The 16,783-nt window shown below is 42.5% G+C and overlaps 1 protein-coding gene across 1 annotated transcript in view; it reads left to right on the top strand.

Annotated features, from left to right (window-relative positions):
- LOC139420325 (catenin (cadherin-associated protein), delta 2a) overlaps nucleotides 1-16,783 on the top strand; it is a 383,017-nt gene that overhangs the window by 179,297 nt on the left and 186,937 nt on the right. Inside the window, exons 6-11 of the mRNA XM_071170302.1 lie at nucleotides 2,107-2,273; nucleotides 7,337-7,457; nucleotides 8,321-8,534; nucleotides 8,639-8,753; nucleotides 8,873-9,005; nucleotides 13,046-13,195. Of these exons, the coding sequence (XP_071026403.1) occupies nucleotides 2,107-2,273; nucleotides 7,337-7,457; nucleotides 8,321-8,534; nucleotides 8,639-8,753; nucleotides 8,873-9,005; nucleotides 13,046-13,195 (900 nt within the window). The remainder of the gene's footprint in view (nucleotides 1-2,106; nucleotides 2,274-7,336; nucleotides 7,458-8,320; nucleotides 8,535-8,638; nucleotides 8,754-8,872; nucleotides 9,006-13,045; nucleotides 13,196-16,783) is intronic.

Here is a 16,783-nt window from a genome sequence, read left to right as displayed (position 1 = left end):
TGCTCTCCTCTCTCCTTCTCTGCCCCTCTCTCCTTATCTGCCCCTCTCTCCTTATCTGCTCCTCTCTTCTTCTCTGCTCCTCTCCTCTCACCTTCTCTGCTCCCTTCTGCTCCTCTGCTCCTCTCCTCTCTCTTTCTCCGCTCCTCTCTCCTTCTCCGCTCCTCTCCCCTCCCCTCCTCTGCTCCTCTCCTCTCTCTTTCTCCGCTCCTCTCCTCTTTCCTTCTCCGCTCCTCCCCTCTCTTCTTCTATGCTCCTCTCCTCTCTCCTTCTCTGCCCCTCTCTCCTTCTCTGCTCCTCTCTTCTTCTCTGCTCCTCTCCTCTCTCCTTCTCTGCCCCTCTCTCCTTCTCTGCTCCTCTCTTCTTCTCTGCTCCTCTCCTCTCTCCTTCTCTGTTCCTCTCCTATCTCCTTCTCTGCTCCTCTCTTCTTCTCTGCTCCTCTCCTCTCTCCTTCTCTGCTCCTCTCCTCTCTCCTTCTTTGCTCCTCTTCTATTTCCTTCTCTGCTCCCCTGTAACCTCTTATCCATTCCCTCCTCCCTCTCCTTCTCCCCTGTAACCCCTTATCCACTCCCTCCTCCCTCTCCTCCTCCCCTGTAACCTCTTATCCATTCCCTCCTCCCTCTCCTTCTCCCCTGTAACCCCTTATCCACTCCCTCCTCCCTCTCCTCCTCCCCTGTAACCCCTTATCCACCCCCTGCTCCCTCTCCTCCTCCCCTGTAACCCCTTATCCACCCCCTGCTCCCTCTCCTCCTCCCCTATAACCCCTTATCCACTCCCTCCTCCCTCTCCTCCTCCCCTGTGACCCCTTATCCACCCCCTGCTCCCTCTCCTCCTCCCCTGTAACCCCTTATCCACTCCCTCTCCTCCTCCTCCCTCTCCTCCTCCCCTATAACCCCTTATCCACCCCCTCCTCCATCTCCTCCTCCCCTGTAACCCCTTATCCACCCCCTGCTCCCTCTCCTCCTCCCCTATAACACCTTATCCACTCCCTCCTCCCTCTCCTCCTCCCCTGTAACCCCTTATCCACCCCCTGCTCCCTCTCCTCCTCCCCTGTAACCCCTTATCCACCCCCTGCTCCCTCTCCCCCTCTCCTCCTCCCCTATAACCCCTTATCCACTCCCTCCTCCCTCTCCTCCTCCCCTGTAACCCTTATCCACCCCCTGCTCCCTCTCCTCCTCCCCTGTAACCCCTTATCTACTCCCTCTTCCTCCCCTGTAACCCCTTATCCACTCCCTCCTACCTCTCATCCTCCCTTGTAAACCCTTATCCACTCCCTCCTCCCTCTCCTTCTCCCCTATAACCCCTTATCCACTCCCTCCTCCCTCTCCTCCTCCCCTGTAACCCCTTATCCACTCCCTCCTCCCTCTCCTCCTCCCCTGTAACCCCTTATCCACCCCTGCTCCCTCTCCTCCTCCCCTGTAACCCCTTATCCACCCCCTGCTCCCTCTCCTCCTCCCCTATAACCCCGTATCCACCCCCTGCTCCCTCTCCTCCTCCCTATAACCCCTTATCCACCCCCTGCTCCCTCTCCTCCTCCCCTATAACCCCTTATCCACTCCCTCCTCCCTCTCCTCCTCCCCTGTAACCCCTTATCCACCCCCTGCTCCCTCTCCTCCTCCCCTATAACCCCTTATCCACTCCCTCCTCCCTCTCCTCCTCCCTCTCCTCCTCCCCTGTAACCCCTTATCCACTTCCTCCTCCCTCTCCTCCTGTAACCCCTTATCTACCCCCTGCTCCCTCTCCTCCTCCCCTGTAACCCCTTATCCACTCCTTCCTCCCTCTCCTTCTCCCCTGTAACCCTTATCCACTCACTCCTCCCTTTCCTCCTCGCTTGTAAACCCTTATCTACCCCCTCCTCCCTCTCCTCCTCCCCTATAACCCCCTATCCACTCCTCCTCCCTCTCCTCCTCCCCTATAACCCCTTATCCACCCCATCCTCCCTCTCCTTCTCTCCCTCTCCTGATAAATGATGTATGCTTTTTCTAAATCACTGAGGGCTGAAACGCTGCACTGCCTGTTCTAAATAGCTGCATCTCTCTCCTTCCCTCCCTCTCCTTCCTTCCCTCCCTCTCTCTCTCTCTCTCTCTCTCTCTCTCTCGCTCTCCCCAGCTCTTCTTTCCCAGAGTTCTTTGCAGCTCAACTCCACCCCAGAGGCTTCGCTCCAGTACTCCGCCAGCTACCATAGCAACCAGACCCTCGCCCTTAGCGACAGTGCTGCAGCGGCAACCCCACAGCGCAGTGGACAGGTCGGAGGGGCCGTGCACAGCTACAACCAGGTAGGTCACCATGACAATGATGATGAGGAGAAAGATGAGGATATGATAATGATGATGATGAGGATAATGCTAATGTTTAGCGACTCACAATCTCTTCTTGTAAAGCAATTGTCGCATTAAAGACAAAGTTACTCTCATATGTTACTGCGATATTTGTTTATATTTTCTGTAGCCGAACACTACTGTCCTGAGCAGTTTTTATTCTGTACCCAGGGATGGAGGAAGGGAGCCAGGCAGGGAGTTCTCTGCCCAGCTCTCCTCTTGACTGGGCGATGTGGCTGTTCTGCACACTATCTACTGCTTTCACATTTTCTAATGCTCCTTAGCTTAACCTTATGAAGGGTAAAGTCACGTTCTACAAGTCAAAAGTCTTCAGTTAGCTGTTGGCTCGGAATAAGCTAACGGAGTCGGCTCTAACTTTCTCTCCTCTTTCCCATTCCCCTTTACCTCTCTCTCTCTATTTGTCATCCACACCATTGTGTGTGGGCTATCCTGCTGCTCTACACAGGTCATAGTAGCCTGGGGAGGTGTGTGGCTAGTAGAGGTTAGAGGAACGAGACAGATACATTTAGCACGGTTTATTTGATCTAGGTGGAAGGGAGAGGGGAGCAGTGAAGGTAGACTGCTTAATTGCATGGGGAGATACCAGTTTGGTTTGTTATTTCTCTAATCATTTGTTAAAGGAGGTGAATGGGTGTTCATCTCCGCACCCTGATCAAGAGGATTCCATTTATCCTCTAGCCTGCAGGAGACATTTATTCCCTACGTTCATTTTTTCACAAGCTAGCTGACAGTACACACACACACACACACACACACACACACACACACACACACATACATACATACATACATACATACATACACACAACACTTTCACACACACACAACACTTTCACACACAAACACACACAGGTGCTCATCTACTCAGACATACTCACAACAACACCTGCCATTTGTTACCAACTGCAAAGCTTTATGAAAAGACACAGCATGCATTGAGAGGGCAAATGTTTTATTTTACTGTCTGTATGGTTATGAATAATACATAGGGATACATTTTGAAATAGTAGCTAATTACTAGAGGAAAGGAAATGCAAATGTATGTTTTTCAGTGTACCACTATCAGTACACACACACACACACACACACACAATTTGACGTTTGGAGAAATGTGGACAAACGTTGGAATTTTAAGTCAAATTGTTAAAACCAGGAGATCTTGTCACACACACACACACAAAGGAAAACAAGAGACTGACAAGAGAGAGGAAGAGGAGCATTGCCTGTCTCTCTTATCTTCTTTCTTCCTGTTTCAATTGTGCCAATATGAGGGCTCCTGTCCACTTTTACCATCCTCCCCATCACCCAATCCCCCCAACCCTGCCCTGTCCTCCCTCTGTGTCTCTCTCTGTCTGGTTGTGTTCCAGTGATGTTTTGCCCTGTCTGTCAGGTTGATTGGGGAGATGTTCTGAGTAGCACTGGCTGTATAGTCTACTCTAGACCAGGACAGACTGATTATATAAGGCTACTGCATCACATACAGTAGAGCCTCTTATACACTACTACTAGCTAGGTATTTATACTACAATGGTACTTCTGCTTCAACAATGCATAGAGATCTAGCACCTATAACACACACTGTGAATCTCTTAAGATGAGTGGAGCGTAGTGCCTATCTATTTATCTTTCATTTTGTGTGTGTGTGTGTGTGTGTGTGTGTGTGTGTGTGTGTGTGTGTGTGTGTGTGTGTGTGTGTGTGTGTGTATGTGTGTGTGTGTGTGCATTTGTTTATGTAAGCCACTGTCTCAGATAGCCGTTTTCCTGCAGTGTATTTATACCACTATGGGCCTCCGGATGAATATTTAACGTATGGAGATGTGTCACCTGGTACAGAGGGATCGGGCTATATCTGCACACCGACATTACAGCAGAGTCTCCCTCAATGCTGAAACCCCAAGACAACCACAGGATTGTACTGCGTCCCAAATGGTACCCTATTCCCTATATAGTGCATTACTTTTGATCAGAGCACTAGGACAAAAATAGGGGATAGGATGCCATTTGGGACTCAAAGTGTTTGGTTTAAGACTTTAGTCTAGTGAACTAATGACTGCAGGTTTTAAACAGCATAATCCAATCCATGTCTGATGAATCAGTTTTTCTGGCCTTCTGTTAAGGCCAGGCACCACACCCTAATAGGGTAAATGTTTTCCCTTAATCATATCACAATCAACTTATACCAGTACAATGTGGACACAAAAAGAATACTTTAAAAAATAAATGTTTATGAAATATTGTATTAATATGATAATTAGGTGATACAGTTGAAGTCGGAAGTTTACATACACTCAGATTGGAGTCATTAAAACTTGTTTTTCAACCACTCCACAAATTTCTTGTTAACAAGACTTATTTCACTTATAGTTCGCTGTATCACAATTCCAGTGGGTCAGAAGTTTACATACACTAAGTTGACTGTGCCTTTAAACAGCTTGGAAAATTCCAAAAAATGATATAATGGCTTTAGAAGCTTCTGATAGGCTAATTGACATCATTTGAGTCAATTGGAGGTGTACCTGTGGATGTATTTCAATGCTTACCTTCAAACTCACTGCCTCTTTGCTTGAAATTATGGGAAAATCCCAAAAAATCATCCTTGGGAGCAATTTACAAACGACTGAAGGTACCACGTTCATCTGTACAAACAATAGTACACAAGTATAAACACCATGGGACCACGCAGCCGTCATACCGCTCAGGAAGGAGCTGCGTTCTGTCTCCGAGAGATGAACGTACTTTGGTGCAAAAAGTGCAAATCAATCCCAGAACAACAGCAAAGGACATTGTGAAGATTCAGTAAAACGAGTCCTATATCGACATAACCTGAAAGGCCGCTCAGCAAGGAAGAAGCCACTGCTCCAAAACCGCCAAAAAAAGCCAGACAACGGTTTGCAACTGTACATGGGGACAAAGATCATACTTTTTGGAGAAATGTCCTCTAGCCTGATGAAACAAAAATAGAACTGTTTGGCCATAATGACCATCGTTATGTTTGGAGGAAAAATGGGGAGGATTGCAAGCCGAAGAACACCATCCCAACCGTGAAGCATGGGGGTGGCAGCATCATGTTGTGGGGGTGCTTTGCTGCAGGAGGGACTAGTGCACTTCACAAAATAGATGGCATCATGAGTCAGGAAAATTACGTGGATATATTGAAGCAACATCTCAAGACATCAGTCAGGAAGTTAAAGCTTGGTCCCAAACGCATCTTCCAAATGGACAATGACCCCAAGCACACTTCCAAAGTTGTGGCAAAATGGCTTAAGGACAACGAAGTCAAAATATTGGAGTGGCCATCACAAAGCCCTGACCTCAATCCTGTAGAAAATTTGTGGGCAGAACTGAAAAAGCATGTGCGAGCAGGGAGGCCTACAAACCTGACTCAGTTACACCAGCTCTGTCAGGAGGAATGGGCCAAAATTCACCCAACATTGTGGGACGCTTGTGGAAGGCTATCCAAAACGTTTGACCCAAGTTAAACAATTAAACAAATACGAATTGAGTGTATGTAAACTTCTGACCCACTGGGAATGTGATGAAAGAAATAAAAGCTGAAATAAATAATTCTCTCTACTATTATTCTGACATTTCACAATCTTAAAATTAAGTGGTGATCCTAACTGACCTAAGACATGGGATATTTACTAGGATTAAATGTCAGGAATTGTGAAAAACTGCGTTTAAATGTAATTGACTAAGGTGTATGTAAACCTCCGACTTCAACTGAATCTCATTAAATATCTGCATATTTGCATAGCATGCAAATTCATTTTTCTAGACACTGGAGGAAGTCTAAGTTAGAACCATACTTATACATTGCAGATTGTGGATAAATACTTTTTTTCATATTTCTATCTGTAAAATACTAAAGAAAGGTACAAACATTTAATTTCAAAAGAAAATGTCATAAAGAATAGCGATGTGACACCATATCGAGTCTGGAGAATACCTCTAAGGATTACCACACAACATTTGGTGGATGCAGATGCTTCTGAAGCTGAGAGAAATTAGTTGGTGTGTGGGATGAGTCTGACTTTCAGGAAATGTCAGTTAAAGATAAGTACACTGAATTAAGACTACCAAACGCCTATTAAGACCCAATCACCACCAAAGTAAGTTACTTCATATAGTCCAATTTGTAAAATGTTCTATGAAATTGGCTTTTACATATGTGTGTTTCAATATAGTGAGATTTGAAGTAATGGATGTACATGTATGTCCATTTCAAAGTGGTTACAATTCATGACATTTTGATGACGGTATGAAAAACTAACGGAAATATATATTTTCATCAACTTTTGACATTTTTATTTAGACTCTTTGAAAATACTAATATTAATGGACCAAAATACCCCAAAATCTCAAAATGGAGAAGTAGATGCAAAAATGTCCTTCTACCCTGTGATGCCTGGGCTTAATGAGTGACCTGGAACCACAGAGTCACTGTAATCAGTAGACATGCTTTGGCTTATTAGGGAAAATACAGCCTGGAGCCAGGAGCTGCCTGAGGAACGTGTGTGTGTGTGTGTGTGTGTGTGCGTGTGCACTGTTAAACGGGGGCCTACTGCAAGCGAGCCTCAGCGTGTGTGTGTGGTTCACCTTTAGAGACATATTCATGGTGACTGTCATTAGCATAAGGGGAAGGAGCTCAGAGGAGTAGAAACATATGCTGTGCTCCTGTCTCTGAGGATCTAGAGGAATACATTAGATAACTTTGTCTGTTGTGTTGGGATAGGATCACTGTGACCCGGTGAAAAATGCATGATCTGAGAGTGGATTCCAACTGGACCGGATATCATCTGTGGCAGTTTTATAGGTTCTACCTTTTAGAAATGTCTATCTGTTACCTTAAGAAGATGTAGAGAGAAGTGATGTGGTGATAAGGTAGAATAGTAGTCTTTTACAACCCTCACTTCTCCCTCTCTGTCCACCGCTCTCTCTCTTTCTTTCTCCTCTCTCCTCTATCACTCTCTCTTTACGCTCTCTCTTTCTCCCTCCAGGTGACATCTAGTCGTGCGGCCCAGCAGCAGGCAGGGGGAGGGGGAGGTAGTGGAGGAGACTCCTTCTCTCAGAGCCATGGCAGTGCCTTTCATCTGCCTGATGCACAGCTTCCCACAATCGGTATACTGTATATCTGCATTATACCTACAATACCAGTACACATCTACATTATATAAATACAATACAACACACTGACTCAACTCCAGCCACTTTAATAATGGGAATTGATGGGAAATGATGTAAATTATATCACTAGCCACTTTAAACAATGCTACCTAATATAATGTTTACATACCCTACATTATTCATCTCATATGTATACGTATATACTGTACTCTATATCATCTACTGCATCTTTATGTAATACATGTATCACTAGCCACTTTAACTATGCCACTTTGTTTACATGCTCATCTCATATGTATATACCATCTACTGTATCTTGCCTATGCCGCTCTGTACCATCACTCATTCATATATCTTTATGTACATATTCTTTATCCCCTTACACTTGTGTGTATAAGACAGTAGTTTTGGAATTGTTAGTTAGATTACTTGTTGGTTATTACTGCATTGTCGGAACTAGAAGCACAAGCATTTCTAACCATGTGTATGTGACAAATAAAATTGGATTTTGATTTAATATACTGTATACATAACATTGTATAGACATAATTTAGAGAGAGAGATAATGTCCTTAAAAAGACCAGGAACCACACATGCCATCCAATCTTTTTAGCTTTTGTTAGAAATTATTGTTTTATAATACAGTACATACCATTATACATAAAGAGAAATGAGACAGAGATAATACCATTAAAGGTACTACACATGGCATCCAATACTTTCAGCTTCGGTTAGAAATTGCCCTTAGGCACAGATCTAGCAACAGCTTAGGGAAAGTGCTAAACTGGTATTAGATCAGCATCTAGAGGACTAATGTTCTTCAACCTTGATATAACCCCTGTTCCATCTGATCCTAGGTCACTACTACTCCAGTTCCACCCTGCCTGCCCAGCGTGTGAGTTCCCCTCTGACCGGAGGTGGAGGTGGAGGGTCTGGTTCTCCCAGCAAGCTGCAGCGCCTGGGCTCAGCCTCAGACACACCCGGCTACGCTACCACCCAGCGCCTACCTTCCTCCTCCTCATCCTCACCCAACAAACAGTCCCCAGCCAACCGACTCGCCAAGTCCTACAGGTAGGACCATTTCATTGGTTGGTTTGGAAGAAGAACGAGGTTAAACCTACAATTGAAAACATTTAAAATGATCACCATAACCAAACAATTTGTTATGCTTACAGCACCACTGGTGCCGTGACAACAACAGGGTCTCCGCTGAGGGTGGGCTCTCCACCCAACTCCATAGCAACAGTTGCCGGGGGAGGGGCTAGCGCTTCATCATCCCCACTACACCTGGTGTGTATTGAAACACAGATATTCAATGCATAGTACTGCACATTATTCTTTAGCAACATTCTCTAGAATAAAAATAATAATGTATGTTCTACACAATGGGTTTCTATGTGAATCACTAGATGAGTTCGGGCATAGGGAGCTACGCTACTCTGTCTCCTAAAAGACTGGCTGCTCACCACGCCTCCGACCAGTACAAGATATCCCATGAGCTCTATGCTACCGCTACGCTACAGAGGCCTGGCAGTCTGGCAGGTAAGACGTACACACACATGTGCAACGATGCTCCTCTCAAAGTGAATCCCTCCATGTATGCAATGCAAACACTGAATATTTTTCCTCTGCTGTTATTTACTCTTCTGTATAGAGTTAAGTGAGTCCTTGGCCTAGAGTTGGTCTTTACCTTGTTATGTGGTCTGACTGTTGTCCTCGGTGTGAGTGAGTTGTTGACTGTTATCTTTGAGTTAGAGTTACTCAGTGGTAATAACTGTCTGTCAGGTTACTAACATCTTTTCTCGTATTGATCCCAATAACAGACCTGTGGCTCTGCAGTAATGAGTGGTTGTGCTCTGCAGTGTGTGTGTGTGTGTAGGTGTGTAGGTGTGTGTTGAATAAGCTGTGTGTTTGTTGAATGTCATCTGAAGGTTCAGTGCTTCTGAAGACTGCAATCAGCCTCTTATACAGCTGAGTCGTGATGCTTCAAGGGCTTTTTGTGTGGAGAGAGAATAGAACACAGGCCAGGGTTGTGCTCTATATTACACTTATAGAGAGTTTTGGAGACATTACTTTATACAAATACTCAATGATGTCTTTAGCTAGTGTCAGGTCCTTCAAAATTCCATCAATTCTAAAGTTTAAATTAAATTGTTTTCTAAGAATGGAAACAAGACAGGATGTTGAAGATCGTTGACAGTGTACATTTGAAACGCTGCTAGCTATAACATGAATGCAACACTGAATGTTTGGGCTGTGTTATGCTCGCTACTTGTTTAATAATAATAATGTATTTATTTATCTTTGACGTTGAGCACAAGCATCAAAGTGAAAACGTTCATGACTTTGTTATAGAATGAGTTAAATCCTCAAGAGTAACAGGCTAAAGCAATACTTTGTAGTAGTGTTGCATTGTGGTTTTATGATCATATTTATATAATACTTTATAATAATATGGTTCATGTTTCCTTCTTAGCACACAAACAGGTTAAGAGCTGAACACAGGCAGCAGGGGACTTGGGCTGGTTTTGCATATTCCTTTTATTTCCTTTAATAATTCTAACATTTTTCTGACTGTATCAAATTTCAAGTTTCATAGTGTCATGGGAGGCCAGCTCCCTCCCTCTCTCTCTCCATCCCTCCATCCTAACAGTTGAGCACTTTGATTTGGGGAGCCTGAGCAGTGACTCAGTAAGTCTCCATGAGACATCAAAGAAGGGAGGGAAGAGAGCCGGAGAGGAGAGGAGGATGACAAGGATGAGACAGGCGACAGAGTGTGTCCATCATTCTAATTAGTGCTCCTCTCTTCTTGGTTCCATCCTTCCTTCCTTTCTCTCCTTTCTGTCCTTTCTGTACATATTCAAACCCTCATTTTGGTAAATAACCATCAGTAGTGTTAAAGGGAGGCAGCTTCCTTCTCTTCATTATTACTACTAGATCAAATCACATGTTGTTTGTCTGTCTCGCGCTCCGAATACAACAGGTGTAGGTAGACCTTACAGTGAAACGCTCACTTACAAGCCCTTAACTAACAATAAAGTTTTAAGAAAATAAAGTTTAGAAAATATTTAGTAAAAAGGGAAAAGGGGGGGGGGGGAAGTAACACAATAAAACAAGAATAACGAGGCTATATACAGTTGTACCAGTATCGAGTCAATGTGCAGGGGTACAGGTTAGTCGAGGTCATTTGTACATGCAGGTAGAGGTAAAGTGACTATGCAAGTAGCAGTAGTGTAAAAACAAAGGGGGTGGGGGGGGTGTAAATGCAAATAATCAGGGTGGCCATTTGATTAATTGTTCAGCAGTCTTATTGCTTGGGGGTAGAAGCTGTTAATGAGCCTTTTGGACCTAGACTTGGTGGTCCGGGACCACTTGCCGTGCTGTAGCAGAGAGAACAGTCTATGACTTGGGTGGCTGGAGTCTTTGACATTTTTTTGGGCCTCTGACACCGCCTAGTATATATGTCCTGGATGGCAGGAAGCTTGGCCCCAGTGATGTACTGGGCCGTACGCACTACCCTTTGTAGCGCCTTACTGTCAGATGCCAAGCAGTTGCCATACCAGGCGGTGATGCAACCGGTCAGGGTGCTCTCGATTAGCTCTCTCTGTCTCACTCTAGGTCTCTGTCTCTCTCTGTCTCTGTCTCTCTCTCTCTGTCTCTCTCGGTCTCTGTCTCTGTCTCTTGCTCTTTCACTCCCCTCTCCCCCTTCCTTCTTCCTCCCAGGGAGGGCCTACCATACATTTGTTATGCAGTGTAATGAACAAGCGCTCAGTGAGGAAAAGTCAGAGGTGTCTGTGTTCGGGAATCCTGCCAGAAAAGGGGGAAACGTGCGCACACACACACACACACACACACACACAAAGGACTGAGGAAAATGCATTTTGAATCTTATTATTTTATGGCTGATGCTAGACAATATGCTCTATAGAGATTACATAACTACGCTGTCCTCCCTACACAGTAGCATGGTAAAATACCCTCTACCACTGCAGATCAGCACAATATACAGTACCAGTCAAAAGTTTGGACACACCTACTCATTCAAGGGTTTTTCTTTATTTTTACTGTTTTCTACATTGTAGAATAATAGTGAAGATATCAAAACTATTAAATAACACACATGGAATCATGTAGTAACCAAAAAAGTTGTTAAACAAATCAAAATAGATTTTAGATTCTTCAAAGTAGCCACCCTTAGCCTGGATGACAGCTTAGCACACACTTGGCATTCTCTCAACCAGCTTCACCTGGAATGCTTTCCAACAGTCTTGAATGAGTTCCCACATATGCTGAACACTTGTTGGCTGCTTTTCCTTCACTCTGCGGTCCAACTTATCCCAAACCATCTCACTTTGGTTGAGGTCGGTGATTGTGGAGACCAGGTCATCTGATGCAGCACTCCATCACTCTCCTCTCATCATCATCCTGACCAACCTGCCCTCTAAATACACCTCTGCTGTTATCAACCAGGATCTCAGCAATCACTGCCTCATTGCAAGGCCTTTCTAATTGACCTGGCCCGGGTATCCTGGAAGGATATTGACCTCATCCCATCAGTAGAGATGCCTGGTTATTCTTTAAAAGTTTCCTTAAATAAGCATGCCCCATTCAAAAAATGTAGAACTAAGAACAGATATAGCCCTTGGTTCACTCCAGACTTGACTGCCCTTGACCATCACAAAAACATCCTGTGGCCTACTGCATTAGCATCGAATAGCCCCCACGATATGCAACTTTTCAGGGAAGTTATATACACACTCAGTTAGTAAAGCAAAGGATAGCTTTTCAAACAGAAATTTGCAACCTGTAGCACAAATTCCCAAAAGTTTTGGGACACTGTAAAGTCCATGGAGAATAAGAGCACCTCCTCTCAGCTGCCCACTGTACTGAGGCTAGGAAACACTGTCACCACCAATAAAGCCATGATAATCGAGAATATCAATAAGCATTTTTATACGGCTGGCCATGCTTTCTACCTGTCTTCGAAAGCCAAGTTAACAAACAGACCACCAACCACTTCGAATCCCACCGTACCTTCTCCGCTATGCAATCTGGTATGAAAGACAGTATTGTGCAGGCGTCTTCATCGATCTGGCCAAGCCTTTCGACTCTGTCAATCACCGCATTCTTAGCGGCAGACTCAAAAGCCTTGGCTTCTCAAATGACTGCCTCGCCTGGTTCACCAACTTCTTGTCAGATAGATTTCAGTGTGTCAAATCGGAGGGCCTGTTGTCCGGACGTCTGGCAGTCTCTATGGGGGTGCCACAGGGTTCAATTCTCGGGCCGACTCTTTCCTCCGTATATATCAATGACGTCGCTCTTGCTGCTGGTGATTCTACAGAGAAAGAGAGGAGAGGTTGGAGACTATGGGAGTAGAGGAGGCTAGAGAGAGACTATTGGGACAGAATATAAGATGATTACAGAGAAAGAGAGGAGAGGCTAGAGCACTTAGGGACAATGTGTATGGAGAATTACATTTTGCTGGAGAAAAGTCAATACTCAGGGCTGATTTCTCTCTCTGTCTTTCTCTCTGTCTTTCTCTCTCTTCCTCCCTTCCTTACACTCTCCCTCCCCCTCTCCAGGTTCCAGGGGTTCCTACAGTAATCAGCACAGTCACTGTGGTCCAGACCTGCGTCCCCTGGGATCCCCAGACCACCACAAAGAGCCCATCTATGAGGACAGAGTCAACCACTACCACAAAGGACCTATGAGAGGACTGGGAAACAACACTGGTAAGACTATATAATCCATCCTACAGTATTTAAACACACACACACACACACCTTTAATATGTACACACACTAACAAAAAGAGAACAATAGAGATAGGCACAGTTCTGTCTGCAGCACATACTAACCTCCAGTATTCTAGAGACTAATTTGTGTTATCTAGATGTGGGTTTAGGTATGCTGTCGAAATCCTATTACAGCATCATTCTACATGGGAATAGCCCTCTCTGTCACGCTAGGCTGTATCTTCTCACAGTCATTAACCAGCCAGGCATTAATAACTATCATTAACATGTGGGTCAGATAGTGATTATGCTAAATAAGCTACTATAGATTACTTATTGTTTGGATCAATGGGTATGGTACATGAAAGATAAATAAATTGCTTGCAGGCAAGGAGCATGTCTTTAAGCCTGTACGCTATGGCAGGGTGTATCCAAGCTTGTTTATTGAGCAATATGATATAACGATTTGTTTACTCTCTAAGAAGTACATTATTACATGTTTGAGGGTTTGCTACCTTGCGAACACAATTATAGCATATACAATTTACTGTTATTGCAGTAGATCAATTCTAATGCAGTCGGTTTATATCGTAAAACACACACTGGGACTCATTTGCCTTATCTTTCCCACAGCGAGACCAAAGAGTAGGAAATCTCTTAGTGAGCGGTATTGATCCATTCCTGAGTTATTGGCTTGTTTAATGCAGCCGGCTACAGAACAGTGTGTTTAAAGATGGTTAGATTGACCACTGCAGGGCCTGTGTGCGGCTAATAGGGATTCAAAATGAATAAGTGATGCCTCAGTCACACACATGTACACACGTACGAACACACGTACGAACACACATATCTTTGTTTTGCTATGCTTGTGGGGACCAAACAATTGATTCACTTTCAAAATCATATTTTCCCTTAACCCTTAAAACCCTTAACCTAACCTAACCTTGACCATAACCCCAACCTTAACCCCAAACCCCTAAACCTAACACTAAACCTAACCCCTAACCCCAATTTGAACACTAATTGTAACCCTAAACCTAACCCCTAAGCTGAAAATGGTCTTTTTCCTTTTGGGGGCCGGCGAAATTTCCCCACTTGTCCGAATTTTCCCTGTTTATGTAACGCTCGTCGGAAGAAGTGGACCAAGGTGCAGCGTGGTACGTGTTCATGATCGGAACACCAAACAAAACAACAAAAGACCAACGAATGTCACGTTCCGTAGGCTACGCAGAGCTAACAAAAAACAACATCCCACAACCTAAAGTGGCCAAACAGGCTGCCTAAGTGTGATTCCCAATCAGAGACAGCTGTCCCTGATTGAGAACCATACCCGGCCAAAACATAGAAACCCAAAACATAGAAATAAAGAACATAGAATGCCCACCCAAATCACACCCTGACCAACCCAAATAAAGACATAAAAAGGCTCTCTAAGGTCAGGGCGTGACAGTTTAACGAATCTTGTGAGGACTTCTGTTCCCCGCAAGGATAGTAAAACCAAAACACATACACAAACACACACTCCATAAGATTCATAATGTCTAAGTGATGCCTTGTAGTAATGACCAGATGAAAATAGTTCTGACATTGAGAAAGGTATAGTCAGTATAACAGTAGTATAACAATATAGTCAGTATAACAGTATATAACAGTATAGTCGTTATAACAGTATAGTCAATATAACAATATAGTCACTATATCAGTATAGTCAATATAGTCAATATAACAATATAGTCAGTATAACAGTATTTAACAATATAGTCAGTATAACAGTATAGTCAGTATAACAGTATAGTCAGTATAACAGTATAGTCAGTATAACAGTATAGTCAGTATAACAGTATTTAACAATATAGTCAGTATAACAGTATAGTCAGTATAACAGTATAGCCAGTATAACAGTATAGTCAATATAACAATATAGTCAGTATAACAGTATAGTAAGTATAACAGTACTATAACAATATAGTCAGTATAACAGTATAGTCAGTGTAACAGTATAGTCAGTGTAACAGTATAGTCAGTGTAACAGTATAGTCAGTATAACAGTATAGTCATTATAACAGTATAGTCAGCATAGCAGTAAAATCATTATAACAGTATAGTCAGTATAAGAGTATATAACAATATAGTCAATATAACAGTATTTAACAGTATAGTCAGTATAACAGTATAGTCAGTGTAACAGTATAGTCAGTGTAACAGTATAGTCAGTGTAACAGTATAGTCAGTATAACAGTATAGTCATTATAACAGTATAGTCAGCATAGCAGTAAAATCATTATAACAGTATAGTCAGTATAAGAGTATATAACAATATAGTCAATATAACAGTATTTAACAGTATAGTCAATATAACAGTATAGTCAGTATAACAGTAGTATAACAATATAGTCAGCATAACAGTATAGCCATTATAACAGTATTATAACAGTTTAGCCAGTATATAACAGTATAGTCAGAATAACGGTAGTATAACAGTATAGTCGGTATAACAGTATAGTCATTATAACAGTATAGTCATTTTCAGTATAGTCATTAGTATAACAGTATAGTCAGTATAACAGTATAGTCATTATAACAGTATAGTCAGCATAACAGTAGTATAACAATATAGTCAGCATAACAGTATAGCCATTATAACAGTATTATAACAGTTTAGCCAGTATATAACAGTATAGTCAGAATAACGGTAGTATAACAGTATAGTCGGTATAACAGTATAGTCATTATAACAGTATAGTCATTTTCAGTATAGTCATTAGTATAACAGTATAGTCAGTATAACAGTATAGTCATTATAACAGTATAGTCAGTATAACAGTATAGTCATTAACAGTATAGTCATTTTCAGTATAGTCATTAGTATAACAGTATAGTCATTATAACAGTGTGGTCAGTATAACAGTATAGTCAGTATAACATTATAGTATTTTTTTAGTATAGTCAGTATAACAGTATAGTCATTATAACAGTATAGTCAGTATAACCGTTTAGTCAGTATAACAGTATAGTCAGTATAACAGTATAGTCAGTATAACAATATAGTCAGTATAACAGTAGTATAACAATATAGTCAGTATAGCAGTATAGTCATTATATCAGTTTAGTCAGTATAACAGTATAGTCAGTATAACAGTAGTATAACAGTATAATCAGAATAACATTATAGTCATTATAACAGTATAGTCAGTATAACAGTATAGTCAGTACAACAGTATAGTCTTTATAACAGTATAGTCATTTAATTAGTATTATAAAAGTATAGTCATTTTAACAGTTTTATAACAGTATAGTCAGTATAACAGTATCGTCATTTTAACAGTATAGTCAGTATGTAACAAGTATAGTAAATATGGCAGTATAGCCAGTATATAACAGTATAGTCAGTATAACAGTAGTATAACAGTATAGCCATTATCGGTATAGTCATTATAATAGTATAGTCAGTATAACAGTAGTATAACAGTATAGTCAGTACAACAGTATAGTCAGTACAACAGTATAGTCAGTATAACAGTATAGTCAGTATATAACAGTACAGCCATTATAACAGTATAGTCAGTATAAGAGTATATAACAGTAT

This window comes from Oncorhynchus clarkii, chromosome 11, assembly GCF_045791955.1.
Source record: "Oncorhynchus clarkii lewisi isolate Uvic-CL-2024 chromosome 11, UVic_Ocla_1.0, whole genome shotgun sequence".
NCBI lineage: Eukaryota > Metazoa > Chordata > Actinopteri > Salmoniformes > Salmonidae > Oncorhynchus > Oncorhynchus clarkii.
This window is presented reverse-complemented; position numbering and strand designations above follow the sequence as displayed.